Source organism: Salvelinus fontinalis, chromosome 3 (genome assembly GCF_029448725.1).
Source record: "Salvelinus fontinalis isolate EN_2023a chromosome 3, ASM2944872v1, whole genome shotgun sequence".
NCBI lineage: Eukaryota > Metazoa > Chordata > Actinopteri > Salmoniformes > Salmonidae > Salvelinus > Salvelinus fontinalis.
In genome coordinates this window covers 84,121-101,415 of record NC_074667.1, presented here as the reverse complement: position 1 = coordinate 101,415, position 17,295 = coordinate 84,121, and the positions used below count along the sequence as shown (strand labels likewise).

At 43.1% G+C, this 17,295-nt stretch overlaps 1 protein-coding gene across 5 annotated transcripts in view; it reads left to right on the top strand.

The window, feature by feature from the left end:
• The window catches only part of LOC129835312 (gastrula zinc finger protein XlCGF7.1-like), a 36,122-nt gene extending 20,613 nt beyond the window's left edge, over window positions 1-15,509 (top strand). The window contains exons 1-7 of one of the 5 annotated variants that reach the window (XM_055900908.1): window positions 4,535-4,771; window positions 5,647-5,812; window positions 8,639-9,061; window positions 10,659-11,003; window positions 12,761-13,186; window positions 13,309-14,184; window positions 14,662-15,509. In XM_055900908.1, coding sequence (XP_055756883.1) covers window positions 4,748-4,771; window positions 5,647-5,812; window positions 8,639-9,061; window positions 10,659-11,003; window positions 12,761-13,186; window positions 13,309-14,184; window positions 14,662-14,714 — 2,313 coding nt within the window. In that variant the 5' untranslated portion in view covers window positions 4,535-4,747 and the 3' untranslated portion in view covers window positions 14,715-15,509. Of the gene's footprint in view, window positions 1-4,534; window positions 5,268-5,646; window positions 5,813-8,638; window positions 9,062-10,658; window positions 11,004-12,757; window positions 13,187-13,308; window positions 14,185-14,661 lie in introns of those variants that run through there. The other 4 variants (XM_055900902.1, XM_055900925.1, XM_055900934.1 and 1 more) reach the window with 4 other exon arrangements.
• The last annotated feature ends 1,786 nt before the right edge of the window (window positions 15,510-17,295 follow it).

The window sequence follows — 17,295 nt, the reverse complement described above, 5'->3', positions numbered from 1 at the left end:
ACCAGCTGTTCCGGATGACTGTGTGATCACGCTTTCCGTAGGCGATGTGAGCTAGACCTATAAACAGGTCAACATTCACAAAGCCGCGGGGCCAGACAGATTACCAGGACATCTACTCAAAGCATGCGCGGACCAACTAGCAAGTGTCCTCACTGACATTTGACAGGTTGAATGAGTTGGCGTGTCCAAACTTTTGACTGGTACTGTATATACTAGGCTGTGTCAGAGGAAGGCCCCCAAAAAATTGTCAAAGACTCCTGTCACCCAAGTCATAGACTGTTCTCTCTGCTACCACATGGAAAGTGGTACCCGGAGCACCAAGTCATAGACTGTTCTCTCTGCTACCGCATGGAAAGTGGTACCCGGAGCACCAAGTCATAGACTGTTCTCTCTGCTACCGCATGGAAAGTGGTACCGGAGCACCAAGTCATAGACTGTTCTCTCTGCTACCGCATGGAAAGTGGTACCCGGAGCACCAAGTCTATGTCCAAAAGGCTCCTTATCAGCTTCTACCACCAAGCCATTAGACTGCTGAACAATTAATCAAATGGCCTACCGGACTATTTACATTGACCCCCTCCTCCTTTATTTTTACACTGCTGCTACTCGCTGCTCATTATCAATGCATAGTCACTTTGCATCTATCTACATGTACAAATTACCTCGACTAACCTGTAACCCCACACATTGACTCGGTACCGGTACCCCCTGTATATAGCCTCCACATTGACTCGGCACCGGTACCCCCTGTATATAGCCTCCACATTGACTCGGTACCGGTACCCCCTGTATATAGCTTTCACATTGACTCTGTACCGGTACCCCCTGTATATAGCCTCCACATTGACTAGGTACCGGTACCCCCTGTATATAGCCTCCACATTGACTTGGTACCGGTACCCCCTGTATATAGCCTCCACATTGACTCTGTACCGGTACCCCCTGTATATAGCCTCCACATTGACTCGGTACCGGTACCCCCTGTACATAGCCTCCACATTGACTCTGTACCGGTACCCCCTGTATATAGCCTCCACATTGACTCGGTACCGGTACCCCCTGTATATAGCCTCCACATTGACTCGGTACCGGTACCCCCTGTATATAGCCTCCACATTGACTCGGTACCGGTACCCCTGTATATAGCCTCCACATTGACTCGGTACCGGTACCCCCTGTATATAGCCTCCACATTGACTCGGTACCGGTACCCCCTGTATATAGTACCGGTACCCCCTGTATATAGCCTCCACATTGACTCGGTACCGGTACCCCCTGTATATAGCCTCCACATTGACTCGGTACAGGTACCCCCTGTATATAGCCACCTTCTCCTCCCTCCTGAATCCTCCTCCCCCTCCTCCCCCCTCCTCCCTCTCTGCTGATGACTTCGTCAACCATTTTGAAAAGAAGGTCGACGACATCCGATCCTCGTTTGCTAAGTCAAACGACACCGCTGGTTCTGCTCACACTGCCCTACCCTGTGCTTTGACCTCTTTCTCCCCTCTCTCTCCAGATGAAATCTCGCGTCTTGTGACGGCCGGCCGCCCAACAACCTGCCCGCTTGACCCTATCCCCTCCTCTCTTCTCCAGACCATTTCCGGAGACCTTCTCCCTTACCTCACCTCGCTCATCAACTCATCCTTGACCGCTGGCTACGTCCCTTCCGTCTTCAAGAGAGCGAGAGTTGCACCCCTTCTGAAAAAACCTACACTCGATCCCTCCGATGTCAACAACTACAGACCGGTATCCCTTCTTTCTTTTCTCTCCAAAACTCTTGAACGTGCCGTCCTTGGACAGCTCTCCTGCTATCTCTCTCAGAATGACCTTCTTGATCCAAATCAGTCAGGTTTCAAGACTAGTCATTCAACTGAGACTGCTCTTCTCTGTGTCACGGAGGCGCTCCGCACTGCTAAAGCTAACTCTCTCTCCTCTGCTCTCATCCTTCTAGACGTATCGGCTGCCTTTGATACTGTGAACCATCAGATCCTCCTCTCCACCCTCTCCGAGCTGGGCATCTCCGGCGCGGTCCACGCTTGGATTGCGTCCTACCTGACAGGTCGCTCCTACCAGGTGGCGTGGCGAGAATCTGTCTCCGCACCACGTGCTCTCACCACTGGTGTCCCCCAGGGCTCTGTTCTAGGCCCTCTCCTATTCTCGCTATACACCAAGTCACTTGGCTCTGTCATATCCTCACATTGTCTCTCCTATCATTGCTATGCAGACGACACACAATTAATTTTCTCCTTTCCCCCCTCTGATAACCAGGTGGTGAATCGCATCTCTGCATGTCTGGCAGACATATCAGTGTGGATGACGGATCACCACCTCAAGCTGAACCTCGGCAAGACGGAGCTGCTCTTCCTCCCAGGGAAGGACTGCCCGTTCCATGATCTCGCCATCACGGTTGACAACTCCATTGTGTCCTCCTCCCAGAGTGCTAAGAACCTTGGCGTGATCCTGGACAACACCCTGTCGTTCTCAACTAACATCAAGGCGGTGACCCGTTCCTGTAGGTTCATGCTCTACAACATTCGCAGAGTACGACCCTGCCTCACGCAGGAAGCGGCGCAGGTCCTAATCCAGGCACTTGTCATCTCCCGTCTGGATTACTGCAACTCGCTGTTGGCTGGGCTCCCTGCCTGTGCCATTAAACCCCTACAACTCATCCAGAACGCCGCAGCCCGTCTGGTGTTCAACTTTCCCAAGTTCTCTCACGTCACCCCGCTCCTCCGCTCTCTCCACTGGCTTCCAGTTGAAGCTCGCATCCGCTACAAGACCATGGTGCTTGCCTACGGAGCTGTGAGGGGAACGGCACCTCCGTACCTTCAGGCTCTGATCAGGCCCTACACCCAGACAAGGGCACTGCGTTCATCCACCTCTGGCCTGCTCGCCTCCCTACCTCTGAGGAAGTACAGTTCCCGCTCAGCCCAGTCAAAACTGTTCGCTGCTCTGGCACCCCAATGGTGGAACAAACTCCCTCACGACGCCAGGTCAGCGGAGTCAATCACCACCTTCCGGAGACACCTGAAACCCCACCTCTTTAAGGAATACCTAGGATAGAATAAAGTAATTCTTCTAACCCCCCCCTTAAAAGAGTTAGATGCACTATTGTAAAGTGGTTGTTCCACTGGATATCATAAGGTGAATGCACCAATTTGTAAGTCGCTCTGGATAAGAGCGTCTGCTAAATGACTTAAATGTAAAATGTAAAATATATAGGCTCCACATTGACTCGGTACTGGTACCCCCTGTATATAGCCTCCACATTGACTCGGTACCGGTAACCCCTGTATATAGTACCGGTACCCCCTGTATATAGTACCGGTACCCCCTGTATATAGTACCGGTACCCCCTGTATATAGTACCGGTACCCCCTGTAAATAGTACCGGTACCCCCTGTATATAGTACCGGTACCCCCTGTATATAGTACCGGTACCCCCTGTATATAGTACCGGTACCCCCTGTATTTAGTACCGGTACCCCCTGTATATAGTACCGGTACCCCCTGTATATAGTACCGGTACCCCCTGTAAATAGTACCGGTACCCCCTGTATATAGTACCGGTACCCCCTGTATATAGTACCGGTACCCCCTGTATATAGTACCGGTACCCCCTGTATATAGTACCGGTACCCCCTGTATATAGCCTCCTTATTGTTATGTCATTTTCTTGTGTTACTTTTTGAATAATTTTTTAAACTTTAGTTTATTTAGTAAATATTTTTCTTGAACTATATTGTTGGTTAAGGGCTTGTAAGTAAGCACTTCACGGTAAGGTCTACTACACCTGTTGTATTCGGCGCATGTGACAAATAGAGTGCAGCATTTGGTAGATGCCAGGTGCAGAGAGAGGCAGAGATATAGAATTAGTCATGATGTATCATATGCAGAGGCTGTTAAGACAGATTGGTGTAACTAGAGTGGAATGATGGAACTACAGTGGGGAATGATGGAACTACAGTGAGGAATGATGGAACTACAGTGAGGAATGATGGAACTACAGTGAGGAATGATGGAACTACAGTGAGGAATGATGGAACTACAGTGGAATGATGGAACTACAGTGAGGAATGATGGAACTACAGTGAGGAATGACGGAACTACAGTGGAATGATGGAACAACTGGACCTAATGTTGGTTGTGTTTCTGCTGGTCCTGGCTGGTGTTTCTGCTGGTTTGGAGGCCTGGTCAGAAATCTTGCTCTCATGAATGCCTGGTGTCAAAGGACACTTTGAATAATGAATCAAGTTGACGTCATAGCTTTTATTGGCACGGTTATCAATACGACTCGGGTTGTGGAAAGCAGAAACGCCAGATTGAAGGTTATTGTGGAGGAAAAGAGATATTGGGGGTAACAGATGTTACATTTGAAATGGTTCTTGACATGCTGAACAATACTAAGGGGGGAGTGTTTCAGCATGATATACATACAGTTTAATGGGGTAGGAGGGTTAGGGAGTGTTTTGGGGTGGAGGGGAGAGTGGCTGGTAGAAGTTAGTATTCGGTTGTTATGGTATTTTCATGGTGGTACAGAATTGGTCAGATCATGATTGATCGTACATTCCAGCACGGTAGGTGGCGGCATGTACTTAAACGTTTGTTTGCGGACCGCCATGACGCCATAGAAAAAGATGAACTGGTGGTGGCGGTAACGCAGAATGAGTCAGGAGGAGAGTCTAGTATGAACCGGAAGTTAGACCGGAAAGAGGAAATGACTAATGTAGCTAGCTGGTAGCTAACAATGAATATATTATTTAGTGTACAGGTAAATATTGTCAATAATTCCTCAGTTTTCTATCAAACTGTAACGTTAGTAATACGCTAGTGTCCCAAAGAGTCTTCTGCTGATTTGAGGTCATGCGGATAGACAGAAGAATCTGACCCAGAAGAAGGCCGGGATGAAAGAAGATGCTCATGTTGATAGATAGCTAGTTTAGCTTGGTAGTGTGTGAAATGTGTCCGATATCATTTGATGTCGTTTAAATTAGACTTTGATATTGCCCAACTCGGACTATATAAGTGGAGCTAGCGATATTTTCAACGACCATTTCATACAGTTTTGCTATCTGGTCTAGGAAAGTAAATTATATAGCTACCGTTGGCCTAGCTAGTTAGCTAGCTGAGTTGTATAGAAAGTAATCCGCTAGCTAATGTGACCTCGTGGTGAACTGTCGGGGATTTGAGGAGAATCTGCTTTAGTTTAATTCAGTGACCCAACTCTTTCATATGAAACTATTTCTGAAGAATTCACGATGAATGAGGTGAGTGACTATAACTAATGCTAAACCAGTCGGGATGGATATGCCTAAAGTATTGGCTCGTTAGCTAATTCATTTAGCTATTTATTAAAGCGGAAATCATCAGTTGAAACAATCACAAAGCGTCTTGCTTCCCCTCTTAAAAGCTCATAAAAAGTTGAGGGATGGCCTGAAGAAATGTAACCACTCTCAAATTCATAAACAGGGCTATTGATGCAAGCACTGACCATCCACGATATGAACATGATAGTTTTAACCATGTTTTGAGGTTATATAGTGTTTGTTTACATTAAGTTTGTTTACAAACATCGGAGTAAAACAAGTTTAGATTTTGGGTTCTGATGGGTATATATAACTAATTCATTCTTATTCTTTGTTTTAGTATTCTGCGGACCCGTCCAACCCCCCTCTCTCCTGCTCCACTGAACCCAACCCTCCAGAGTCACTGGTTCCTGACTCTAACCATAGAGACATCGACAACTACAGTGAAATACCCAGATTTAACATTGTAGTCAAAGAGGAGGAAGACTGGGACATGGATAATACTGGTAAATGAACACGCTTAATTAATTAAATCTCAGAGATTATACAGTTCCATTCCATATATAGCATTTTAATTGGTAACACTTTATTTGGATAGTCCACCTGTTGATTTTCTACAGACTATCAGTAACATGTCAACTAATACATTTACATTGTAGTAATTTAGCAGACTCTCTGATCCAGTCACTACAGTAGTGAGTCATTTAGCAGACTCTCTGATCCACTAGTCCTAACCTTACCCTTATTCTAAACATAACCCTAACCTTGGCAATCAGTTGCTTATCAACAGATAGTGTGACCATCTGTATAGCAGCTACAGATGGACGATCTGTTTAATTCAATAAAAGGTTAATTGTTTATGGAATAAAAACACAGCACAATGACCAATAATAGCTGGAAAATAGTAATACATTTTGTTTACCCCTGAATCATTCCATGTCATTTCAGCCATGACACCCACCATCACAATGATTCTTATGAAATAGTGTCTGTAGTTAGTAACAGGTAAGATTAGCATTCCTGCAACATTATTTTGTTGAAATTACATTTAATCTCTGAGAAATTAAGCTAATTGATTGCATCCAAATTGGCCCTTTTGATTTATAGGATTCACATACTAGTCAATAAATACCAACATCTGATCTGGACCAAACCTATTCCTACCAGTGAGTAAGATGCACTACATGGACATACTTTTAATTAGTGGATTTGGCTAATTAAGCTGCACCCGACAGGTGTATAAAATCAAGCAGAGCCTCCTAATGTGGCTATTTCAACCACACCCAGTTGCTGACAGGTGTATAAAATCAAGCACACAGCCATGCAATCGCCATAAACAAACATTGGTAATAGAATGGCCCGTACTGAAGAGCTCAACTGCCCCGATCAACTGTAAGTGCTGTTATTGTGAAGTGCAAACGTCTAGGAGCAACAACGGCTCAGCCGCGAAGTGGTAGGCCACACAAGCTCACGGAACGGGACTGCCGAGTGCTGTAGAGCGTAAAAATCGTCTTGTCCTCAGTTGCAACACTCACTACCGAGTTCCAAACTGCCTCTGGAAGTAACTTCAGCACAATAACTGTTTGTCGGGAGCTTCATGAAATGGGTTTCCATGGCCGAGCATCCACACACAAGCCTAAGATCACCATCCGCTATGTCATGCGTCGGTTGGAGTGGTGTAAGGCTCGCTGCCATTGGACTCTGGAGCAGTGCTAACACTTTTTCTGGATTGATGAATCGTGCCGGAATGCATAGTGCCAACTGTAAAGTTTGGTGGAGGAGGAATAATGGTCTGGGGCTGTTTTTCATGGTTCGGGCTAGGCTCCTTAGTTCCAGTGAAGGGAAATCTTAGAGCTACAGCATACAATAACATTCTAGACAATTCTGTGCTTCCAACTTTGTGGCAACAGTTTGGTGAAGGCCCTTTCCTGTTTCAGCGTGACATTTCCTCCGTTCACTGTTCCTCACCCCCAATGCCAATTCCTTCTTTGGCCGCCTTTCCTTCCAGTTCTCTGCTGCCAATGACTGGAACGAATTGCAAAAATCACTGAAGCGGGAGACTCATATCTCCCTCACTAACTTTAAGCATCAGCTGTCAGAGCATCTTACAGATCATTGCACCTGTACATAGCCCATCCAACTACCTCATCCCCATTTTGTTTTTGCTCCTTTTCACCCCAGTATCTCAACTTGCACATTGATCTTCTGCACATCTATCACTCCAGTGTTTAATTGCTAAATTGTAATTACTTCGCAACTATGGGCTATTTATTGCCTTACCTCCCTAATCTTACCTCATTTGCACACACTGTATATAGACTTTTCTACTATATTATTGACTGTATGTTTGTTTATTCCATGTGTAACTCTGTGTTGTTTGTGTCGCACTGCTTTGCTTTATCTTGGCCAGGTCGCAGTTGTAAATGAGAACTTGTTCTCAACTGGCCTACCTGGATAAATAAAAGGTCAAATTAAAAAATAATAATAATTAATAAAGTGAGGTAGGCCGTAGAGGCGAATAATTACAATTTGGCATTAATACTGGAGTGATAGATGTGCAATTATGTTTATATACTGTTTTACCGACTTCATATGTATATACTGTATTCTAGTCAATGCTCATCCTATTTAACTACTGCTGTACACACCTTTTCTATTCATATACTGTCAATACACACCATCCTATATAACTACTGTCTATACACATCATCCTATATAACTACTGTCTATACACACCATTATATATAACTACTGTCTATACACACCATCCTATATAACTACTGTCTATACACACCATCCTATATAACTACTGTCTATACACACCATTATATATAACTACTGTTTATACACACCATCCTATATAACTACTGTCTATACACACCATCCTATATAACTACTGCTGTACACACCTTTTCTATTTATGTACTGTCCATACTGTCTATACACACCATTCTATATATATTCCAGACTGTTCTGATACATTTTGGTGGGATTTGTATGTATTGTTTTGTATTGTTAGGTAATACTGCACTGTTGGAGCTAGAAACATAAGCATTTAGCTTCACCTGCTATAACAACGACAGAATACTCTGTGTAAACAACCAATAACATTTTTATTTGATTTGGAGGTTTAAAATATCCCTTTGGTGGTTAACCTGGCACAGTTAGCCTTAAGCTATCTCATGGGAAAAGCTAACATGTAGCATTTTCGGGAAAAGTATGGATCCTATAATTTTACAGTATTTATTTTCTGTTTAGTCAGGAACAAACATTTTGACTCATTCAGGGTGTTGACTAATTTGAGTTAATCCATACTCATGTCTTTACCACAGCAGAGAGACCTGACCACTGCTCTGACAGTGAAGGAAGTCCCTCTACATCAGGACTACCTGAACAACAGCATGGGAATCACACAGCTAAGAAGATTCACTTTTGTTCAGTGTGTGGAAAAAACTGTCACAAGTTATCAAAACTACAAATACATATGAGAACTCACACAGGAGAAAAACCCTACTCCTGCTCTGTCTGTGGGAAGCAATTCAGTGAGAAAGGAAACCTGAAAAAACACCAGACAATGCACACAGGAGAGAAGCTGTACAGTTGCTCCGTGTGCGGGGAAAGTTTCTCTTTATCGTCAAATCTTACCAAACACCAGAGAACACACACAGGAGAGAGTCCAGTGTCTGTAGCTGTAGAAGAGTGTGGTTTTACATCAGCACTGGTTATCAAAGAGGAGGAAGAGGATCCTGCTTTTGGTAAGTTAACCTCTCTAGGGTATGTGGGACGGTAGCGTCCCACCTCGTCAACAGCCAGTGAAACTGCAGGGCACCAAATTCAAAACAACAGAAATCCCATAATTTAAATTCCTCAAGCTTACAAGTACTTTACACCATTTTTAAGCTACACTTGTTGTAAATCCAGCCAAAGTGTCCGATTTCAAAAAGGTTTTACGACGAAAGCACACCAGACAATTATATTAGGTATGAGCCAAGTCATAGAAAAAGACAGCCATTTTTCCAGCCAAAGAGAGGAGTAACAAAAAGCAGAAATAGAGATAAAATGATTCACTAACCTTTGATGATCTTCATCAGATGACACTCATAGGACTTCATGTTACACAATACAAATGTTTTGTTCGGTAAAGTTCATATTTATATCCAAAAATCTGAGTTTAGGCAAGACGCTACTGTATTAAAATAAGATGCTAACAAATTAAAATGATTTACTATGAAAATTACTATAAAATCAAACTTTCATTAAATCACACATGAAAGATACCAAATTAAAGCAACACTGGTTGTGAATCCAGCCAACATGTCAGAATTCAAATAGGCTTTTCGGCGAAAGCATACGATGCTATTATCTGAGCATAGCACTTATAGTAAACAAAAGAGAGAAAACATTTCAACCCAGCAGGCGCCACACAAAACGCAGAAATAAAAATATAATTCATGCCTTACCTTTGACGAGCTTCTGTTGTTGGCACTCCAATATGTCCCATAAACATCACAAATGGTCCTTTTGTTCGGTTAATTCCGTCGATATATATCCAAAATGTCCATTTAATTGGCGCGTTTGATCCAGAAAAACACCGGTTCCAACTTGCTCAAACGTGACGACAAAATATCTCCAAGGTTACCTGTAAACTTTGCCAAAAAATGTCAAACTACTTTTGTAATACAACTTTAGGTATTTTTTAACGTTAATAATCAATCAAATTGCAGACGGGACGATATGTGTTCAATACAGGATTAAAACGATATGTAGCATGCATTCTGTTTGATTGAAGCGCATGTCCAGGACACCTGGAGTGCCTAAACTTCAAGATGGCCGTATTTCTTCATTACACAAAGGAATAACCTCAACCTATTTCTCAGGACTGTTGACATCTAGTGTAAGCCGTAGGAACTGCAAGCAATTCGCTTAGAAATCTGGTTTCCCAATGAAAACTCATTGAAAAGACAGTGACCTCAACAACAACAAAAACATTGAATGGTTTGTCCTCGGGGTTTCGCCTAGTAAATGAGTTCTGTTATACTCACAGACATGATTCAAACAGTTTTAGAAACTTCAGAGTGTTTTTTTTATCCAAATCTACTAATAATATGCATATCTTATCTCCTGGGGATGAGTAACTGGCAGTTGAATTTGGGTATGCTTTTCATCCAAACGTGGAAATGCTGCCCCCTACCCTAGGGAAGTTAAAGGGACTTATTCTGTAAGGGTTTGAATAGAAAAACATTTTTTTTTATCAATCTTTAAATTACTTTGTTATTCTAAGGGAAAAGTATATATCGTTACAGTTCCACATTTTTACATAGTTTTTCATTTCAATCCTATCTTATCCCACAGCAGAGAGACCTAACCACTGCTCTGACAGTGAAGGGAGTCCCTCTACATCAGGACTACCTGAACAACACCAGGGGAATCACACAGCTAAGAAGATTCACTTTTGTTCAGTGTGTGGAAAAAACTGTCACAAGTTATCAAAACTACAAATACATATGAGAACTCACACAGGAGAAAAACCTTACTCCTGCTCTGTCTGTGGGAAGCAATTCAGTGACAAAGGAAACCTGAAAAAACACCAGACGTTGCACACAGGAGAGAGTCAAGTGTCTGTAGCTGTAGAAGAGTGTGGTCTAACATCAGCACTGGTTATCAAAGTGAAAGAGGAGGAAGAGGATCCTGCTTTTGGTAAGTTAAAGGAACTTATTCTGTAAGGGCAGGAATTGCCTAACTTTAAAAAAAAAATCAATCTTTGCATTATTTTCAGTTATTGAAAGGGAAAAAATATACAGTGGGCAGAACAAGTATTTGAAACACTGACGATTTTGCAGGTTTTCCTACTTACAAAGCATGTAGAGGTCTGTAATTTTTATCATAGGTACACTTCAACTGTGAGAGACGGAATCAAAAATCCAGAAAATCACATTGTATGATTTTTAAGTAAATAATTTGCATTTAATTGCATGACATAAGTATTTGATACATCAGAAAAGCAGAACTTAATATTTGGTACAGAAACCTTTGTTTGCAATTACGGAGATCATACGTTTCCTGTAGTTCTTGACCAGGTTTGCACACACTGCAGCAGGGATTTTGGCCCACTCCTCCATACAAACCTTCTCCAGATCCTTCAGGTTTCGGGGCTGTCGCTGGGCAATACGGACTTTCAGCTCCCTCCAAAGATTTTCTATTGGGTTCAGGTCTGGAGACTGGCAAAGCCACTCCAGGACCTTGAGATGCTTCTTACGGAGCCACTCCTTAGTTGCCCTGGCTGTGTGTTTTGGGTTGTTGTCATGCTGGAAGACCCAGCCACAACCCATCTTCAATGCTCTTACTGAGGGAAGGAGGTTGTTGGCCAAGATCTCGCGATACTTGGCCCCATCCATCCTCCCCTCAATATGGTGCAGTCGTCCTGTCCCCTTTGCAGAAAAGCATCCCCAAAGAATGATGTTTCCACCTCCATGCTTCATGGTTGGGATGGTGTTCTTGGGGTTGTACTCATCCTTCTTCTTCCTCCAAACACGGCGAGTGGAGTTTAGACCAAAAAGCTCTATTTTTGTATGATCAGACCACATGACATTCTCCCATTCCTCCTTTGGATCATCCAGATGGTCATTGGCAAACTTCAGACGGACCTGGACATGCGCTGGCTTGAGCAGGGGGACCTTATGTGCGCTGCAGGATTTTAATCCATGACGGCGTAGTGTGTTACTAATGGTTTTCTTTGAGACTGTGGTCCCAGCTCTCTTCAGGTCATTGACCAGGTCCTGCCGTGTAGTTCTGGGCTGATCCCTCACCTTCCTCATGATCATTGATGCCCCACGAGGTGAGATCTTGCATGGAGCCCCAGACCGAGGGTGATTGACCGTCATCTTGAACTTCTTCCATTTTCTAATAATTGCGCCAACAGTTGTTGCCTTCTCACCAAGCTGCTTGCCTATTGTCCTGTAGCCCATCCCAGCCTTGTGCAGGTCTACAATTTTATCCCTGATGTCCTTACACAGCCCTCTGGTCTTGGCCATTGTGGAGAGGTTGGAGTCTGTTTGATTGAATATGTGGACAGGTGTCTTTTATACAGGTAACGTGTTCAAACAGGTGCAGTTAATACAGGTAATGAGTGGAGAACAGGAGGGCTTCTTAAAGAAAAACGAACAGGTCTGTGAGAGCCGGAATTCTTACTGGTTGGTAGGTGATCAAATACTTGTCATGCAATACAATGCAAATTAATTACTTAAAAATCATACAATGTGGTTTTCTGGATTTTTGTTTTAGATTCCGTCTCTCACAGTTGAAGTGTACCTATGATAAAAATTACAGACCTCCACATGCTTTGTAAGTAGGAAAACCTGCAAAATCGGCAGTGTATCAAATACTTGTTCTCCCCACTGTATATAGTTAGTTCCACAATACACATTGTTTATCCATCCCATCTTATCCCACAGCAGAGAGACCTGACCACTGCTCTGACAGTGAAGGAAGTCACTCTACATCAGCACTACCTGAACAACACCAGGGGAATCACACAGCTAAGAAGATTCATTGCTGTTCAGTGTGTGGAAAAAACTGTCACAAGTTATCAAAGTTACAAATACATATGAGAACGCACACAGGAGAAAAACCTTACTCCTGCTCTGTCTGTGGGAAGCAATTCAGTGACAAAGGAAACCTGAAAAAACACCAGACAGTGCACACAGGAGAGAAGCTGTACAGTTGCTCCGTATGCGGGGAAAGTTTCTCTTCATCGTCAAATCTTACCAAACACCAGAGAACGCACACAGGAGAGATTCCAGTGTCTGTAGCTGTAGAAGAGTATGGTCTTACATCAGCACTGGTTATCAAAGTGAAAGAGGAGGAGGAGGATCCTGCTTTTGGTAAGTTAAAGGGACTTATTCTGTAAGGGGTTGAATAGAAAAAAAATGTATACATAACTTTTAAAACTATAGTGACAATTCCACATTTTCGCCTCGTTTATCCATCCAATCTTATCCCACAGCAGAGAGGCATGACCACTGCACTGACAGTGAAGTGAGTCACTCTACAGCAGGAGAACCTAAAACAAAACAGGAGAATCACACAGCAAAGAGCTCTCACTGCTGTTCAGTGTGCGGAAGAGATTGCCAAAAGCTATCATCACTGCTAATACATATGAGAATACACACAGGAGAAAAGCCATACCCTTGCTCTGTGTGTGGAAAGCAGTTCCGTGTAAAAAGACATCTTCAAGACCACCAGAAAGTGCACACTGGAGAGAAACCTTACGTCTGCTCCAAATGTGACAAGAGGTTTGGTTTCGCCTCAGCCTTGAAAAGGCACCAGTGGTTACACGCAGAAGAGAAACCTTACTCCTGCTCTGTGTGTGGGAAGGGTTTCGGCCGTCCAGATCAGTTAAAGGACCACTCTCTGCAACACGCAGGGAAACCCCACTGCTGTTCTGTGTGTGGGAAGTGTTTCAGCCGTCCAGATCAGTTAAAGGACCACTCTCTGCAACACGCAGGGAAACCCCACTACTGTTCTGTGTGTGGGAAGTGTTTCAGTGAGAAGGGGTATCTTGAAGACCACCAGTCAGTGCACACTGGAGAGAAACGACACCATTGCCCTGTCTGCAAGAAGAGTTTTGTTAGATTAGCAGGGCTTAAAGTCCACCACAGATATCATACAGGAGAGAAACCTTATAACTGCGCTAAATGCAGCCAGAGCTTCATTAGTTCTCAAAAACTTCAGAGACATCAGAAAACTCATGCTGGTTTACCACCTGTTGAGTTTCAAAACCTTGTTACAATTGAAGGAGAGAGGGAGGGAGAAGATGAGGAAGTTGGTGGTCTGATTAATTCAGATGGAGAAGAGGTTGGTTGGGATCTTCATCGTCTCGGTAAGTGGAAGAAGAACAGCCATGAATTACATTAATACAATATTGACTTTGAATGAACATAGCTCTTTTATTTAAAATCCAATGCAGCCATTTTTATCTCCATATGAAATCATTTCTGGGTAAAAATTAGGTACCTTACTGTGATTGTTTTCAATTAAAATGGTAAAAAATAAACAAGCAACATCTCAAGCAAGGATTTTGCTCGGACTGTCAGGGAGTTGTCTGAGTAGGGAGGGGAAACCTGAAAACTAGCTGTTATTAGCAGAGAGGTTTGGAGATGTCACCAGGCAGGCCAAAACTCCATCCCACCAAAACAGGCTGAAATTTCAAAATTCAAACAGCTCTTACACTAAAAGGCTATTATCATAATTTCACAGTGTTTTTCCAACCTCATAGTGTGGAAATGTGTATAAAAGACAGGAAATCACATTTTTGACTGCACTGGACCTTTTAACCTATGTTTTCTCATTCACACAGACGGGAGTTCGGAGGGGAGAGCCTCTACATCAGGAGAACCTAAAGAAACCTAGGGGGATCTCAAAGCTCAGAGAGTTGCTCTGTGTGTGGGAAAGACTGGCAACGGTTATTTGATCTGAAAAGACAAAATGACAATGCACACAGGAGAGAAACCATACAGCTGTTCTGTGTGTGGAAAGAGTTTTAGACGAGCAGACCTCGTGAAACAACACCTCTGGACATACAAAGGAGACGCATGGGGAGAAACCTTACCCCTGTTCTGTCTGTGGGAAGGCTTTAGCAAGATCAGACCTTTAAAATGCACAATACAGTTCATACAGAAGAGAAACCTTACAGCTGTGCTGAATGTAGCCAGAGCTTTTTGCCATAGTTTGTACATCTGCGTTGTTATATTGCTTATATAGGTCTATCTCATTTAGTATCTTATTAATAATTTTAGGTAATATAAGAATGATGCATTTAATTGTTTTTCCTTACTTTGTGTGTTATAATTATCTCTGGTGATTTTCTCCATGAGGGGGGTGAGATAGAGACCCAACAACATATTATATTATAGCATCCCTTCCTCGTAACCATGTTTGCCAGTGACAGTCTCTTCCCGTTCAATATACCCATGTAATGAGATAGAGACCCAACAACATATTATATTATAGTATCCCTTCCTCGTAACCATGTTTGCCAGTGACAGTCTCTTCCCGTTCAATATACCCATGTAATTCCAGCTCATATTGCGGGGGTTGTTTTCACGTTTTCAGTGCGTCCGTCTATAAAAGTGAATCCTAGTGATTGTATTGTCCTTCCTTTTTAGACCGCGTAGGCCTAATAAAATACTTCAAATAGCAGGCTAACCGCTGAGTCTGGGTTTCGTTCTCTGCGGTTAAGGCCTCAACATCATCTGAATTTCTGTCGCTGCCCATTTCGGGAATTGCTGTATGAATAGGCCTCATCGCAGCTCGTTTTCTTACAGTTGCTTATACTTAAGTGAATTTACTGAACGTGAATGTACTAATGTGTGTGTGTGTGGCTTCAAAAGTTAAAACTCGTGTTGACGTTCATTATTATTGAAGGAGAATGCCGTTCTCATCCAGTTAGACACAAGGAGTCAGTAGAAACCATCCTTATTGAAGCTAGTCGGCCATCCGCTCCACTCTCGGACAGATTCATGTGTAGACCCTAAAAGTTTGTGTGCAACCGTTTGTCACCGTTTATAGTTCATTTTAAATGTATTGTTTACAGTTATATTGTAGTGGCTTTGCTGGCATTTATCTAAAACAAATGTGTTTTCCCCAACAAGGTTGACGTGCTGAAGTCACCACTGGACAACATTATTATTGAGACCTGTAGCTACACGTTGCATGTTGTCCAGGATGAACATGTGACTAAATCCAATGGATCTTTCAAATATCCACGGTAACAGAGAGCAGGAGGTGCCATTTGACAGAGAAGCCTTGAGCGACAGAATGGACTCTTTCTCGTTAATGTCCCAGCTCCCTTATTATCTCAACCAATCATGGCTTCTTCTTCGATGAGGTTTAACAGCCGTTGGCATCCAGTAAATGCTGCATTACCGCCACCTACTGGACTGGAGTATAACTCCCTTATACTTTGCTTGGAAAAATAAACAAATACCCTATCCCATCTAACACTCAGTCAAATAAAAAAAAGAAACACCACCCTACTTCACTATTTAAATCTATTTAGTCCTACCTCAGGTCAACAGTCTGAAAGGATGGGACACCACCACTTAACACACCCTGGAACTTTTCTGACGTCAAGTCTCTCACACACAAATACCTCTGCAGCTGCCACCACAACCTCTATTTTCTGTGACTTACGTTACATCCATTCAATGCAGGTGATAATCATTGCTATAAATGCTAAAAAATCTAATCTTACTTAAACATATACAGTACCAGTCAAAGGTTTGGACACACCTACTCGTTCAAGGCTTTTTCTTTATTTGTACTAATTTCTACATTGTAGAATAATAGTGAAGACATCAAAACTATGAAATAACACATATGGAATCATGTAGTAACCAAAAAAGTGTTAAATAGAGCAAAATGTATTTTAGATTTGAGATTCTTCAAAGTAGCCACCCTTTGCCTTGCTAACAGGGTTGCACACTTGGCATTATCTCAACCAGCTATATGAGGTAGTCACCTGGAATGCTTTTCCAATAGTCTTGAAGGAATCCCCACATATGCTGAGCACTTGTTGGCTGCTTTTCCTTCACTCTGCAGTCCATCTCATCCCAAACCATCTCTATTGGGTTGAGGTCGGGTGATTGTGGAGGCCAGGTCATCTGATGGAGCACTCCATCATAGGAGATTCTATTGACTGCTCTAACTTATGCCCCCTCAATCTCCTTCACCCTTACAGGGTACTCCAGAAACTCAGGATCCTGTTCCCCACCACAATTGCCACACTGTCGTCCTTCTACACACCGTTCTTCATTATACACTTGAAACATGGCCAGATCCTTTACTTCCTCTGCAGTGGTTTGGGAATGAAAGCTCTTACAGTGTATCTGACATAACCAGGCTTCACATGTGTAGGTAGATGCTCTTCATCATAAAACAACAGGATCGACAGACTTTCTTCTGTTTCTCCATTCACCCAGCGGGTCAGACG